At 48.9% G+C, this 17,004-nt stretch overlaps 1 protein-coding gene across 1 annotated transcript in view; it reads left to right on the top strand.

Annotated features, from left to right (window-relative positions):
• ENTREP2 (endosomal transmembrane epsin interactor 2) overlaps nt 1–17,004 on the top strand; it is a 444,069-nt gene that overhangs the window by 293,880 nt on the left and 133,185 nt on the right. The window contains exon 3 of the mRNA XM_065412748.1: nt 3,015–3,125. Within this exon, the coding sequence (XP_065268820.1) occupies nt 3,015–3,125 (111 nt within the window). The remainder of the gene's footprint in view (nt 1–3,014; nt 3,126–17,004) is intronic.

Below are 17,004 nucleotides of genomic sequence, written 5' to 3'. Positions count from 1 at the left end.
GCCTGAAACAGCTCCTGATCAAATAGGCTCTGTGGCCTGCTTCAGTACCGAGGCCCTCATTGGGTCAGAGATCATCCTCAGGCTCTGAGAGCACTGCCACTTCACTCTCCGGAGCAGGCACATCTCCAAAGAAACAGGAGCTATTTCCTGTCAACTGCGCCAAGGAAAAGGTCTCATAAGACCAATCGAGACTGCTCCAGGTATTGGGGTGACTCTGTTCCTGAGGGAGGTGGAAGTGTAGACTGACATGGAGCTGATGCATGTGCATGGGATGGCGCAGCTACTTCTAACCCTTCCCTGGTATCTAGTAGGGAGGTTGGAAAACATATACTGTTGACTCCGGTTCCAGCCTCTGGGCATATGTTGAGTGATGATGAGAAAGATGCTGGTACCATCTGTTTCCATGTGGCAGCATACCAGGCAGCTACCTACCTCTTCTGCCTTTTGGTCCCGACCTCTCCTTTGGTCCAGGACTTTGCCTGTGCTGTGTCAACTATAGCCCCTTTGATTGAATGAGCTGCTGAACCCTTAGTTCTGTCATGTCAGCATCGCACCTCAATGTTGGAGTGGAAGATGGCCCAATCTTCATGGGGCCCAATCTGTTAAATGAGATTTCACAATGAATGCCATCAACTCAGCAACTGAACATCACTCAGCGATCTCCCGATCATCAGAGCAGCAACTCAACAACCCCAATGTTCCCCTTCCACAGGTTGTAGAAGTATGGCTGGCACCAGGATTGGGGCTCAGTACAAGGAATCTGCTCAGCACTACTGCAGTCAGCACGCAGATGCTTCCATGGCAACATTCACCGCTCTCAACCTTGGTGCAGTCAGACACTTGGGTACCACTGTTCACTTCGGGACCGATACTGCTTCTGGCACCAGCATGTTTGGTCCTAATGGTATTACTTCCATTGGTAGCGCCACTTTCTGCCTCATTATGGGTCATGGATGAGTCTGACCACCTACTTGCTCCTTCTGGTCTTGCTCCACTATTATCTCTGTGATCCTGAGGTTCCTCTCTGAGGTTGTCATCCTCCCACTTGCCATCACCTGACCAGCACTGAGGGCTGCTGATGGAATGTTACGGGTACCAGGATTGGCACATGTCTCATGGTCAGGATGGAGGTCCCTGACCCAGTGTCTAATGGCCACCAAAGCCTTATCTATGTCAGTGGCCTCCATGGAATCTGTGGGATGCTCCTCGATCGTGGAGGTCCTGCTCTTTGTCTCACTCATAGGCAAGATCACTGGCCAGGTCTGCAGTGGTGACCGTTGATCCACCACAGACCCAGGCACTGGTGGTCCTTCTTCCTATGGAGCCTCCAGAGTTGTCCTGTCCAGGTCTGTCAGCCCTGGAACAGGATCTGGCTTTGGCTCAGTTAAGGGCCTTGTCTTCATTTCTGGACAATGCTGTGCTGCCTGGCTCATCCTCCCCTTCAGTACTGGAGGATTCTAAGGCATACAAAGACCTTTTGCAGCATGTAGCTGCTTCCCTTGGTGTCTAAGCAGAGTTCTTGCAAGAGAACACCCACAAATTGGTGGACAATCTCAGTGACATTTCCATATTGGACATTTGCAAGGCTGCTACGTGGTACATATGTTCATGAACCATTACACCATAACCACATCTTCCAGGGCAGATGCAGGCTTTGGTAGAGCAGTCCTGTAGTCCCTGTTTACATAGCCTCACCTCCTGGGCCGAGGGATATTACTTGAGAGTCACATAAGTGGAATACATGGCTGCATCCACTCAAAGAAGAAGAAACGGTTACTTACTGTAACTGGTTCTTCGAGATGTGATGCAGATGTGTATTCCGTGACCACCCCTCCATCCCCTCTGCATCAGAGTCTCATGTCCAGGCATGCAGTGCTAAGGAACTGAGGGAAGATCGGGGCGGCACCGCCTCATTAGCCAGTTGAGGGGCTATGGCCATGAGGCATGAGTGTTGCCCCTCTACAGGTACTGCTAAGGAAATTTCTCCAGCTCTGGTGCACTGGGCACACACACACTTAAGTGGAATACATGTCTGCATAACATCTCAAAGAGCCACAGTTACAATCAGTAACCATTTCTTGCACTTGTGCATGGATGCAGAGCAGTGGATTATATGAGATGCATATCAATGCTTGCTGCATATTAGGGGAACGAGCCCTTAATGTTTTTTTTAAACAGTTAGATGAGTGAAAACATACCATCCAGCTGAGAAGTGACAGCAGCATCTCTGGGTAAGATCATAAAAATTAAACAAAGAATGAAAACATGGGACCAGTTTGCTTGTAACTTTAAAGATAGCACTTTCTAAAAAAATCTACTGACAGATAATTTCAATGAGGGTCTTTAGTGAAAAATCACATTTCAGTACCAATTAACAAAAGAGATTTTTCTCACCAGTTTCATAATACTTAGTGTTTCCCATTCTTCTGTAGTTATATATTACTTTTATTTTTATACACACTATAATATTTTAATTTGGTGATTATTGTTTATCTTGCTTATAACCAGCCAGGGATTACATAAAAGGTAGAATGGTATCTAATGTTGTACATTAATATGTACCATAAAATCACATATTAACAAATACATTTCTTTGTTACAAATAGCAACTTAGATTACTAACACTAAAATGGATTTGCTTTTCACTATTATTGTTGTTTGTTTATCATCACTTTAATTTTCAGGGTCTCAGTTCTTAATATTTGGGTTGCAAATGGAATTTTGGGGTGAGCTATTAATGGAAGATCGAGTGGAAGGACTTAAAGGGTTTAAAGGAAAATAAATGGCAGTCAAGACTAGTGTCGGCATTGCCTTTCTTATGGTATGAAGCCCAGGACCTTGTAAGATTGAAAAATGTTTCATGTAAAATGTTTTATGTTATTCTTTAAAATGTATAAAATGTTGCCATCCATATGATTATTTGACAAGATGGAAGCACTTTAAAGGCTAAATTAATTTTTCCCCCTTTGCCTTTTGCAATGAATAATCAATAGGCTGTTTGGGTTTTTTTTCAGATAACCTTTTTCATGCTACTGTCTGCAGTGTGTGTAATGTTGAACTTGGCTGGTTCCATTCTCTCATGTCAGAATGCTCAGCTGGTAAACTCCCTGGAAGGCTGTCAGTTGGTGAGTAATGAAAAACCAACTCTTTTAATAAGGGCAAAGGCTTTTCTTTTTCGGCAATCATAAAATTATCAGTTTCATTCCTGTCATTGCATGTGTCTGTTATTTGATGCTGCCTTTAAGCCTAAAACATGATTATTTTGTTGGAAGAAACTTTAGAGTAAAAGTGCTACAGTCTTTATAAGATATTGTTTCCTCAAAACATAAGCTGTTACATTAGAAATGTGTGCTTATACTGCAATAATATAAGGGAGACACCAATACACAATGGGTGAAATCTTGGCCTCAGTGAAGTCAAAACTCCTGTTGACTTCAGCAGGACCAAACTTTCAGCCAATCTCTCCTTCTCTAGCCAATGGAGTTTCATGGGCATGCTGTTAGTTATTTTTCAGTATCTATGCAATAATATTTTGGTTACCAACTTTACTACTACAGTCTGCTTTTAAAAAAGCTTCCAGTGTAAATACATTACCTATGGATCTAGTCTGATAACAGAGAATCATAAAAATATGAACTTAGCAAGGCATATATACTATGACTTAAAAAAAGTCATATGGTGTGCAGGTATATATTAGATTACTGTATGCTAACCCTTCAGCGGGGAAAAAAGTATAGATCACCTGTAAGAATATTTGTGACAACACTAATAAGGTATTAAGAAATATATAGAGCTAAATTAATCCCAGAAGTAAACCCACTGATTTAAGGAATTTAAAGAAGATGAGGGGGAAATAACACAACTTTTGTCATGAATGTGATGGTTCTTGGTGTATCTAGGACTATGTCAGATTATTACCCCGGTCTCTAGAGAGGAGGGGGTCTTCCTTGTAGTGGCTGTGTGTCAGCTCCCTAATACCACCAGCATTTCAGTCTCCTCTGGGCTGTGCCATCACTAACTTCACCTTGCAGGATAACAATAGGTACACCCCAACCCCCGAGTGCCCGTGAATCATTCCCCTGTTTTGTCTGCCCTAATACTGGCTACTCACAGAAGTTCCAGATCCTTTGCATCCAAAAGTGCAGTGTACCTCAATTTACCAGTTTTACCTTAAAACACCGCTCCTCATAGGTCATGTTTTCTAGACTTTTAATAACTTTTATTGCTCTTTTCTGGACTGTCTCCAATTTGTCCACATCTTTCCTGAAATGTGGTGCCCAGAACTGGACACAATACTCCATCTGAGGCCTAATCAGCGCAGAGTAGAACAGAAGAATTACTTCCCGTGTCTTGCTTACAACACTCCTGCTATTACAGCTGTAGCAAAGTGAGACTGACCTGTGCAGCACTTCCTGCTGGTTATCCTGGGAATTATCTCGATTTCAGCCCAGAGCGCCTTCTGCTGGCCGGTGGCTCACCTGCCTCAGGCCCCGTGTCCCGCCCAGACCCCGGTGCCCTTTACCTCGGGGTTCTGCCCCTGCAGTACCCCTGCTCTGGGTCTCCCCTCCCAGGGGAACGTCCCCTCTAAACCCACCTTGCCTCAGTGGCTACTGCCCATCATCATCCAGTCCCTGCTCACTGGGGCAGACTGCAGTCTGTAAACCACTCATCATTGGCGGGGTGGGGAGGGGGTTGGACTTGCTGCCTCTGCCTAACCCCGGCTGCACCTTTGCAACTCCAGTACCTGTTTTGGCCTTTCGCAAGGCCCACAGCCTGGGGATTTTCCCAGGGCCGCTGGGGGGCGGGGGGGCAAGTGGGGCAATTTGCCCCTGGCCCCGGGCTCCGCAGGGGCCCCCACGAGAATGGCTGAGGCTCCCTCCCTGGCTCCGCCCCTCTCCCGGAGCCTCAGCACATCCAGGAGCATCCCTGGCTCCGGCGGGGACTGACCTCCTCCCCGCTCAGAGCCGCGTGGTAAGGGGTCGGAGCTACAAGCTCCGGGTCAAGCGGCAGGAGCTCAGGCCCCACTGGAGCTCGCAGCCCCACCCCCTTACCACGCGGCTCCGAGCAGGGAGGAGCTCAGGCCCCACCGGAGCCACGCTGCAGCGCTGTCCAGGGACACTCCTGGATGCGGCGCGCTGAGGATCCGGGTGAGGGGAGAGCCAGGGGTAAGGGGCCCGGGACCAGGGGGGTTGGATAAGGGGCAGGGAGGGGGCAGAGGTTGGGGGGGGCGGTCAGGGGACAGGGAACAGTGGGGTTGGATCGTGGGTGTTCCGGGGGTCTGTCAGGACTCGGCAGGAGGGTTGATAGGGGTCGGGGCAGTCAGGGGACAGGGAGCAGGGGTGGAGTCCCGGGGTGGTGGTTGGGGGGGTCTCTGAGGGACGGTGAGGGGACAAGGAGCAGGATGGGTTGGGGATTCTGAGGGGGGCGGGCAGTCAGGGGGCAGGAAGTGGGTGGGGATGGATAGGGGGCAGGGCCAAGCTGTTTGGGAGGCACAGCCTTCCCTACCCTAAAGCTCATTCAGCAGTTTGAGGCTTGCAGAAGAGCCAAGCTGTTAGCTTTTCCATTAGGGCTGCCATCCCTTTCACTTCTCAAAGCCAAATTATAGTCTATATTTAATTTCAGTGCTATAGGGAGATTCATGTCAGGGGAGGATAGCTTCATTTAAAATTAGCCACTGGGGGAGGGATCACATGAGAAGAGCAATATCCTACACCACCTACCTCCTTCCCAACCCTACCAAGGAAGACCCCCCCTCCGCTGCATTCCCTGAGGCTTCAGAGTGGTTAATTCAGTGGTTCTCAAACTTTTGTACTGGTGACCCCTTTCACATAGCAAACCTCTGAGTGCGACCCCCCCTTATAAATTAAAAACATTTTTTTATATATTTAACACTATTATAAATGCTGGAGGCAAAGCGGGGTTTGAGGTGGAGGCTGGCAGCTCGCGACCCCCAGTAATAACCTCGTGACCCCCTGAGGGGTCTTGACCCCCAGTTTGAGAACCCCTGGGTTAATTTAATTTTAGCACCCTGTGTCCATTCACATGCATGTGCTATTTTGAGCATTTCAGTTTTCACAACATAGGCTCATCCCAGATTCTGGAACAAGCTCAAATGCTCAGTTCGTGGAGTATGTATGTACTAAAGACAAACCCACAATAACCGTCTCCAGTTTGTGAGGGACCCCATGGAGCCAGTCTCTAGGAAACAGATAAATGCATGGAGGTTAAGTCCATTAATGGCTATTAGCCAGGATGGCTAAGGAATTGTGTCCCTAGCCTCTGTTTGTCAGAGGGTGGATGGAGATGGATGGCAGGAGAGAGATCACTTGATCATTAACTGTTAGGTTCACTCCCTCTGGGGTACTTGGCTTTGGCCATTGTTGGTAGACAGGATACTGGGCTGGATGGACCTTTGGTCTGACCCACTATGGCCATTCTTATGTTCTTATGTTCTAACCTAAATGAACCCAAAGTTATGGAGACAGATATGAGTCAAGGAAGCCAGCAGAGTATCCGAAACCTGGAAAAATCTCGGACTGGGCTCAGGCGTTTGGTCACAAGCTGAGGTGGTTCAAAAGTTTTGGATTTTTTTTAAGCAGAATTTCTTTATTGTTTCTTTAAACAATCAAACACAGCAAGCAGCAAATATTTGGCCACACACTTCTGAAACCCCAAACCATATTCAGGTTTTGGCAGACTAATTTCAGCTTCTCAATTAAAAAAACCACAACAAATTTTGAAGGAAAGCAGACATTGTCTGTGATTTTTTCTGCTTTTTAAAACCCCTAGTTTTCGATCCAAAAAAAGTTTTGACGGAAAATATTTGTCCAACCCTTTTAATGAGCTTTAGTGCCTTTTAGCCCTGCTCTGTACCCTGAGAACCAGTGATACCTTGTAAAGAAGTTTTCTCAAAACTGGGTTTGTGCCGAGATGCGGAAGGTTTATTTTTCCCAGGGCTGCCCGTGGGGGCGGGGGGGAGAGCAAGTGGGGCAATTTGCCCCGGGCCCCGCAGGGGCCCCCACGAGAATATAGTATTGTATAGTATTGCAATTTTTTTTTATGGAAGGGGCCCCCGAAATTGCTTTGCCCCTGGCCCCCTGAATCCTCTGGGCAGCCCTGGATTTGCCAGGCTGGAGCTCCCCAGCTCCTCTGGCCTTTCCCGAGCCCTGCTCTGTACCCTGAGTTCCCAGGCAGCCCTGTCCTTCTCCATCCAAAGCTGGAGAGAGACTGCCTCAGCTCCTGACCCCAGCCTTCTTATATGGGCCAGCTGGGCCCTGATTGCTGGCCACAGCTGTGCCTGCCTTCCCAATCAGCCGATTCTTATTGTCTCTCAGCCCCAGCCCTCTCCAAGGGCTGGCTTTTAACCCTTTCAGGGCCGGAGCGGGGTGACTGCCCTGCTACAACATCCCAGAATGATGTTTGCTTTTTTTGCAACATTGTTGCACTGTTGACTTATATTTAGCTTGTGATCCAGTGTGACCCCCAGATCCATTTCTGCAGTACTCCTTCCTAGGCAGTACTTCCCATTTTGTATGTGCGCAACTGATTGTTCCTTCCTAAGTGGAGTACTTTGCATTTGTCCTTATTGAATTTAATCCTATTTACTTCAGATCATTTCTCCAGTTTGCCCAGATCATTTTTAATTTTAAACCTATCCTGCAAAGCACTTGCAACCCCTCCCAGCTTGGTATCATCTACAAACTTTATAAATGTACTCTCTATACCATTATTAGAGCCCTGTGTAGATAAAAATTTATACCCGTGGATGCAGGTGTCCGCAGATATAAATCGGTGTCTGTGGAACCGCAGGGCTCTCCTGGGAACCACAGTGGCGAAAGGAGCAGAACGTGGGGCCGCCACTCCCAGGAGCCAGCACCCCGCATTGGCAGTTCCTCCAGCATGGCTGTACCACCCCTAGCCCCACCCCCAGTCCCGCCCCAGTCCTTTCTATGCAGCTATCTGCGTCTCCTGTCTGGGGGCTTGAACACAAGAGCACGACCAGGGACAGCTGCCTGTGAGTCTGGTGCCCGCCCCAGTGGGTGGGTCTGCGGGTGGTACAGGCGTGGGGCACTGGCTCCTGGGAGCGGCGGCACCATGTTCTGCTCCTTTCACCGCTGCAGTTCCCGGGAGAGCCCTGTGATTCCGCGGACACCGATTTATATCTGCGGACATCTGCATCCGCGGGTAAACATTTGTATCTGCACAGGGCTCTAACCATTATCTAAATCACTGATGAAGGTATTGAACAGAACTGGACCCAGAACTGCTCCCTGAAGGACCCCACTTAATATGCCCTTCCAGCTTCACTGTGAATCACCAACCTTTGGATGCCTTGTGCTTCCAAGCCAGCTGAGTCCAGGCACTGTTTCTAAGACACACTCCCCAGTGCAAACCTGTGTTCCCTCTAAGCTGTCAAGTGCTGTGCAGTTGATTAGCGGCGCATGCACATCCGGCAGCATGTGGTCATTAGGGTGACCAGATGTCCCGATTTTATAGGGACAGTCCCGATATGTGGGGCTTTGTCTTATATAGGCACCTATTACCCCTCATTCCCTGTCCCGATTTTTCACACTTGCTGTCTGGGCACCCTAGGTCAGGTGCCCCTCCCCACTGCTTTGCAGCTGCTCCTGGAACCCTCCTGCTGGCTGTGCAGAGGGGAAGGAGGGTGTTGATGTCAAGGTGTCCCCTACCCCCCTCACCCTTGTACCCCATATCCACAGAGCAGGGCAGAGGGGACAACCTGGCTCAGGACTCGGAGCTGTTGCAGTCTGAGGTCTGAACATCTCGAGCCTCTGGGCAGTGAGTGAGTGAATGGCTTTATTAAAGAGACAGTGAGCTGTCTCTGGGACTTCCCCAGCAGCCAGCTCACACAGTCGCACGTTCTCTCTCTCTTCCCCCCCCCATTGCCCATGTACCCCATCTCTGCAGAGCGGGGGAGGGGAGACAGCTCAGCACAGAGCAGGAGAGCTTTCAGTGAGTCCCTGAAAGAAACTTCCCCAGCAGCCAGTGCGCTCTCTCTCTCTCTCTCTCTCTCTCTCACACACACACACTCACACACACAGTTTCTGGGTCACACTCACCTCCCAACACATACTTGTATTGTTGTTGTTTTTACTTCTTGGTACTTCCTGCAATGCACATATATTCTCTGTAATTTTATTCTTTCAAAGTATGTTGTTTTAGTGTTTTGACCGGTCTATGCATTTCGTAATTTTTATTTCTCTTACACTGAAATTTAATTATTTGAGTAGTGAGTTCTAAAATGACTAACCTGTCCTGGATGGAGTAATTATCCCAATGGTAACTTTTAAAAAATATATATTATATCTAGGTTTTTTGTTTCTGCTGGTGGCGCACATCCGCACATACCTCGGTGCACATAACAAAATTAATTCCCAACATGGATGGAAAAAATTAGAGGGAACATTGGTGCAGACCTCCTGCCTGGCAGTCTTCCTTGGGATCTGGGAGTCTACAGTTCAACCACTCGAAATGCTGAAACTAGTGCTGCAACTTTCCAAGCTTCCCAAATCATGTATGCATGTTCCCCCCAGAGTTGCATCTGTGGGATATTCTGGTTTAAAGTTGAACTCTTTGGGAACTAAATGGCAAGTACAATAAGGAACACAGGCTTCACCCAGGCATTTCTAATACCGCGGTATCTCTTAGGGCAGGTCTACACTACAGGGAAAAGTCGATCTAAGCTACGCAATTTGAGTTACGTTAGTAGCATAACTCAAGTAGATGTAGCTTAGATCTACTTACCACGGGGTCCACACCGCACTAGGTCCCCTTACTCTTTTCGTTCCGGTGGAATACCGGAGTCAACAGGAGAGTGATCAGCAGTTGATTTAGCGGGTCTTCACTAGACCTGTTAAATCACCCTCTGGTGGATTGATCACCACAGCGTTGATCCCACCGGAAATGGAGACAAGTCCTTAGTCTCAAAGCATAAAAGTGTGACAGATTTTTAGGTATAACAACAAAAACCTATACACTCTCTATCCTGTGGCTATGCTCATCCCTTCATGTGTATCCTTAGTCCCAGTCCATGTGTCAGCTGGGTAGGCCACTCTGCCTCTTGCAGTCCTCCTGTTGCCTGGAGATGTTCGGTTTGGGGGAGGAGGGGGGAGAGAGAGAGAGAGACTGCACAGATTCTGCCCTTAAATAAAGAGTCTGTCCTCACTGTCAATATTCTGAGCCCCAGTCAAGTGATTAGCTGGGAAGTCCCAGCCCCCTAAGAGTGCAACAGGGGAAAAATAAGTTTCCTTTAGCCTGGCCATGCCTTGTAGCAAAATCCTTGTAAAGACAATCACGTTGATGACTCCTGTGTTAGTCACCTCAGAAAGGTGTCAGGCATTACAATAAGCTGTCTTTGTCTGTCCTTGACATCTCTAAGTAGTTACAGGTACATACCCAAAATGTAAGTCATATTCTTCAAAATTACTATGTCAGATGACGGTCATAATTTGATACGGACTTGTACTGACATATACTATTTTTGGAAGCAAGGGTGAAGTGCAAGGTGGAGGAAAATATTGGAGAGGAGCAACATGGACTTAGGAAGGGAAGGAATACTATAGATTCAGTTTACAAAGTAGCAGCCGTGTTAGTCTGTATCCGCAAAAAAGAACAGGAGTACTTGCGGCACCTTAGGGTATGTCTGCACTACGAGAGTAGTTCGATTTTACTTAAATCGAATATGTGGAATCGATATTGCAAAGTCGAACGTGTGTGTCCACACTAAGGACAGTAATTCGAGTTTGTGAGTCCACACTAACGGGGAAAGCGTCGACATTGGAAGCGGTGCACTGTGGGCAGCTATCCCACAGTTCCCGCAGTCCCCGCTGGCCATTGGAATTCTGGGTCGAGCCGCCAATGCCTTCTGGGTAAAAAAATGTGTCGAGGGTGCTTTTGGGTAACTGTCGTCATCCATCCGTCACTCCTGCCCTCCCTCCCTGAAAGCGCCGGCGGGAAATCAGTTTGCGCACTTTTCTGGTCAGTGACAGCGCGGACGCCACAGCACTGCGAGCATGGAGCCCGCTGCGACCATCGCTGCAGTTGTGGCCGTTGTCAACGCCTCGCAGCTTATCATCCACCTTTCCCAGAGGCAGATGCAGATAAATCAGGCGAGGAGGCTACGGCACCGCGGTGAGGGCCTGAAGTCTGAGAGTAGCACAGGCCTGTCAGAAAGCACAGGACCCAGCGCCCAGGACATCACGGTGGCAATGGGTCATGTGGATGTTGTGGAACGGCGATTCTGGGCCCGGGAAACAAGCACGGACTGGTGGGACCGCATAGTGCTGCAGGTCTGGGATGAATCCCAGTGGCTGCGAAACTTTCGCATGCAGAAGGGGACTTTCCTTGAACTTTTTGAGTTGCTGTCCCCTGCCCTGAAGCGCAATGACACCCGGATGCGAGCAGCCCTGACTGTCTAGAAGCGAGTGGCCATAGCCCTCTGGAAGCTTGCAACGCCGGACAGCTACCGGTCAGTCGCGAACCACTTTGGCGTGGGCAAATCTACCGTGGGGGTTGTTGTGATGCAAGTAGCCAACGCAATCGTTGAGCTACTGCTCTCAAAGGTAGTGACCCTGGGAAACGCGCAGGCCATCATAGATGGCTTCGCCGCGATGGGATTCCCAAACTGCGGTGGGGCTATAGATGGAACTCACATCCCTATCCTGGGACCGGACCACCAGGCCAGCCAGTACATCAACCGAAAGGGCTACTTTTCAATGGTGCTACAAGCACTGGTGGACCATAGGGGACGTTTTACCAACATCAACGTCGGATGGCCGGGCAAGGTTCATGACGCTCGCGTTTTCAGGAACTCTGGGCTGTTTAGACGGCTGCAGGAAGGTATTTACTTCCCGGACCACAAAATAACTCTTGGGGATGTGGAGATGCCTACAGTCATCCTCGGGGACCCAGCCTACCCGCTAATGCCCTGGCTCATGAAGCCCTATACTGGCGCCCTGGACACTGAAAAAGAACTCTTCAACTACCGGCTGAGCAAGTGCAGAATGGTGGTGGAGTGTGCTTTTGGCCGTCTCAAGGGGAGATGGAGAAGCTTACTGACTCGCTGTGATCTCAGCAAAACCAATATCCCCATTGTTATAGCAGCTTGCTGTGTGCTCCACAATCTCTGTGAGAGCAAGGGGGAGACCTTTATGGCGGGGTGGGAGGTTGAGGCAAATAGCCTGGCTGCTGATTATGCCCAGCCAGACAGCCGGGCGATTAGAAGAGCCCAGCGGGACGCGCTGTGCATCCGGGAGGCTCTGAAAGCTAGGTTCCTCAGTGAGCAGGGTAACCAGTGACTTTTAAGTTTGTGTACAGAGAAGCTGAACCTGCCCCCGTTTCTTTACCCAGTTAATGTTGACTATCCTCTCCAGTTACATACCCCCTTCACCCCCTTCCAACACACGTTTAAAAATAAAATCACTTCTATTTTGTTAATGAACACCGTTTTCTTTATTACTGTTTTCGCGGGAATGTTTTAAACCGGGGACGCAGACTGTGGTGGGGAGCGGGTGTAGTGTGGTGATGCAAATGACGCTTCTAAACTCCAGGAATGACAGGGTCCGCAGTGGTGGACTGGTTGTTTCAACGGAGCCTGCCACCCCTCCTGATCGGGACTGCGTGTATGTGGGGGCTATGTGACTTTGTGGCAGGGGGAGGACGGTTACAGATCCCCTGCTGCGTGGCTCTGTGATCCAGGATAAGGACCGCTGCATAAGATCTGTAACTGCCCTCCCCCGCCACAAAGTCACAGAGCAACCCCCCCCCCCCCCCACAGAACATGAAAACCACCTCCCAGACTGACCAGGGTAACTAGTCACTGCACTGTGTATGTGCCCTGCTGCTGGACCTGCCCCCGCCTCTGTACCCTGCTAAAGGTGACTGTCCTGTCCAATTACCAACCCCCTTCCCCTCCCTTCAGACAGACTCTCCTCCAAAAGAATATGATGGAAACAGTAATTAACAGAAACGTATATTTTATTAGCAACTACACATGAAACTGGGGGGTGAAACTTGGACGGGGGCTTGTGTGAGGCGGGAAGGAAAGGACTTGTCAAATTTTGGGGAATGAGAGCCTTCTAGTAGTAGAGCAGTCTGCAGGGGTGGAGTGAGAGTTTTCACGGACTCTGCCGCCCCTCCTTCTTTGGACTTTGGGTGATGGGGGTATGGGACTTGGTGGCGGGGGAGGGCGGTTACAGATAGACTGCAGCGGGGCTCTGTCCTCCTGCCTCCGTTCCTGCAGAACATCCACAAGGCGCCAGAGCATGTCCGTTTGCTCCCTCATTAGTCCAAGCAGCGTTTGAGTCGCCTGCTGGTCTTCCTGCTGCCACCTCTCCTCCCGTTCCATGTGTGCTCGGTGCATTTGGGACAAGTTCTCCCTCCACTGGGTCTGCTGTGCTGCCTGGGCTCGGGAGCAGCCCATAAGTTCCGAGAACATGTCCTCCCGCGTCCTCTTCTTCCTACGCCTAATCTGCGCTAGCCTCTGGGAGTGTGATGCCAGGCTGGGTTGGGAGACAGTCGCAGATGTGGCTGTGGGAATGGGAAAAAGGGAGTGAATTCCTCAGAAAGATAAATGTAGTTGTGAACAAAGAACATAGTCTTTCTCTGTGAACAAGACCATGCACAGCACCTAACCTATCACATGCGCACTCAGGACAAGGTCGAATTTTCGGCCTTCGCATTCAGTGCCTGGGGTCTTGCACTGCAGATCTGAGAAGCGGGGCAGGACACCGGAATTTGTGTAGCAGGCAGACATGGTAAGCCGTAGACTTGTGGCTGCTTAAAACTTTAAAAGTAGCACATTGAAAGCAATGCCAGTCCCTGCTGCAAGCAATCCGGCAAGCATGAACTCTGCCCCTGTCCCACCCCCTCGCGGCTGTCCCAGGGAAAGATCCCTGTATGCTGCCCCTCTCCCGCCTCCACCGCGTGGCTGTAAACCGGTGGTTACAGTTCTGTAAAGGAACGGGCAAGCAGTCCCAATACTAACATTCCCCTACCTAATTCAAAGCAGGTCACCATGAGCGACATCACCCTGATGAGGATCTCAGACACTGATAAAGAAAGAATGCTTCGGGAAGGCCTGCAAAGACCAGGGCCGTATGCCGCCATGCTCTGCAGGGCAATGATCCCGGAGTACTTGATTGTCTCCTGGCGCGGAAACGTTTCATACCACGGAGGACCCAATAAGGCCGCTCTCCCCAGGAACCTGATGCAAAGGCTTTCCAATTACCTCCAGGAGAGCTTCGTGGAGATGTCCCAGGAGGATTTCTGCTCTATCCCCGGACATGTAGACCGCATTTTACTGTAGCTGCACTGGCAGGGACTAAACAGTAGAGCGGCTTGGGCAGAACAATCATGCAAAACCGGACATTGTTAGATTTTTTTTGAATAGTTGCACTGCCCAGGACTGAAACGTTAAGCGCCTAGGGCAAACTAATCATGAGAAACCCATTGTTTGTATTGTTAATATTCCTGTTCTGTTAAAAATAAATGTTTACATGTTTAAAACACTTACTGGCTGATCCTTCCCCTGATTCTGTGTCCGGGTTAACGGCTGGGGACGGTTGGTAGGGGATCTCTGTAAGGGTGATGAAGAGATCCTGGCTGTCGGGGAAATCAGCGTTGCAAGCGCTGTCGACTGCCTCGTCCTCCTCATCTCCTTCCTCATCTTCCCCGTCCGCTAAAATGTCCGAGGAACCGGCCATGGACAATATCCCATCCTCTGAGTCCACGGTCAGTGGTGGGGTAGTGGTGGCGGCCGCACCTAGGATGGAATGCAGTGCCTCGTAGAAACGGGATGTCTGGGGCTGGGATCCGGAGCGTCCGTTTGCCTCTTTGGTCTTCTGGTAGCCTTGTCTCAGCTCCTTGATTTTCACGCGGCACTGCGTTGCATCCCGGCTGTATCCTCTCTCTGCCATGGCTTTTGAGATCTTCTCGTAGATCTTTGCATTCCGTCTTTTGGAGCGCAGCTTGGAAAGCACGGACTCATCGCCCCACACAGCGATCAGATCCAAGACTTCCCGATCAGTCCATGCTGGGGCCCTCTTTCTATTCTGAGATTGCACGGCCATCTCTGCTGGAGAGCTCTGCATCGTTGCCAGTGCTGCTGAGCTCGCCACGATGTCCAAACAGGAAATGAGATTCAAACTGCCCAGACAGGAAAAGGAATTCAAATTTTCCCGGGGCTTTTCCTGTGTGGCTGGTCAGAGCATCCGAGCTCGGACTGCTGTCCAGAGCGTCAACAGAGTGGTGCACTGTGGGATAGCTCCCGGAGCTATTAGCGTCGATTTCCATCCACACCTAGCCTAATTCGATATGGCCATGTCGAATTTACCGCTACTCCCCTCGTTGGGGAGGAGTACAGAAGTCGAATTTAAGAGACCTCTATGTCGAACTAAATAGCTTCGTGGTGTGGACGGGTGCAGGGTTAATTCGATGTAACGGCGCTAAATTCGACATAAACGCCTAGTGTAGACCAGGCCTTAGAGACTAACAAATTTATTTCAGCATAAGCTTTCGTGGGCTACAGCTCACTTCTTCAGATGCATAGAGTGGAACACACAGACAGAAGATATTTATACATACAGAGAACATGAAAAGGTGGAAGTACACGTACCAATTGTAAGAGGCCAATCAATTGAGATGAGCTATCAGTAGCAACAGAAGAAAAAACTTTGAAGTGATAATCGAGATGACCCATAGAAGGTGTAAGGAGAACTTAACATGGGGGGAAAAAATTTCTATTAGTGTAATGACCCAACCATTCCCAGTCTCTGTTTAGGCCTAAGTTAATTGTGTCTAATTTGCATATTAATTCGAGTTCAGCAGTCTCTCTTTGGAGTCTGTTTTTGAAGTTTTTTTGTTGCAAAACTGACACCTTCAAGTCTGTCACTGAGTGATTAGAGAGGTTGAAGTGTTCTCCCACTGGTTTTTGAATGTTATGATTCCTGATGTCAGATTTGTGTCCATTTATTCTTTTGTGTAGAGACTGTCCAGTTTGGCAGAGGGGCATTGCTGGCACATGATGGCATATATCATGTTGGTAGATGTGCAGGTGAACGAGCCCCTGATGGTGTGGCTGACGTGGTTAGGTCCTATGATGGTGTCATTTGAATAGATATGTGGACAGAGCTGGCATCGGGCTTTGTTGCGAGGACAGGTTCCTGGGTTAGTGTTTTTGTTGTATGGTGTGCGGTTGCTGGTGAGTATTTGCTTAAGGTTGGGAGGCTGTCTGTAAGCGAGGACTGGTCTGTCTCCCAAGATCTGTGAGAGTGAGGGATCATCTTTCAGGATAGGTTGTAGATCTTTGATGATGCGCTGGAGAGGTTTCAGTTGGGGGCTGAAGGTGGCAGCTAGTGGCGTTCTGTTATTTTCTTTGTTGGGCCTGTCCTGTAGTAGGACATGTTTTTCCCCCATGTTAAGTTCTCCTCACACCTTCTATGGGTCATCTCGATTATCACTTCAAAGTTTTTTCTTCTGCTGCTACTGATAGCTCTTCTCAATTGATTGGCCTCTTACAATTGGTATGCGTACTTCCACCTTTTCATGTTCTCTGTATGTATAAATATCTTCTGTCTGTGTGTTCCACTCTATGCATCTGAAGAAGTGAGCTGTAGCCCACGAAAGCTTATGCTGAAATAAATTTGTTAGTCTCTAAGGTGCCACAAGTACTCCTGTTCTTTTTATAGATTCAGTATTAGCAATGAGACAGAAGTCTGAAAGATTGATACTAAAGAAAGAGTAACTGCTTTGTGGATTTATTGATCCTGACAAAGCATATGACTTGGTTCGACAGGCATTGGTTTTTGGAGTATTCAGATGAATGAGAGGGTTAAGCATGTAAGTCTTCAGGATAAGGGACTAAAGCATTGTCTAAGGTAATTGGCAAGGTTTTAAACTACTGTAATTGTGACCTGTAGGTAGGGTGATCAGACAGCAAATGTGAAAAATTGGGACAGGGGGTGGGGGGTAATAGGTACCTATGTA

Source organism: Emys orbicularis, chromosome 10 (genome assembly GCF_028017835.1).
Source record: "Emys orbicularis isolate rEmyOrb1 chromosome 10, rEmyOrb1.hap1, whole genome shotgun sequence".
In the NCBI taxonomy this organism is placed as follows: domain Eukaryota; kingdom Metazoa; phylum Chordata; order Testudines; family Emydidae; genus Emys; species Emys orbicularis.
The sequence above is the reverse complement of the archived record's forward strand: the minus strand, read 5'-3'. Positions and strand labels throughout refer to the sequence as shown.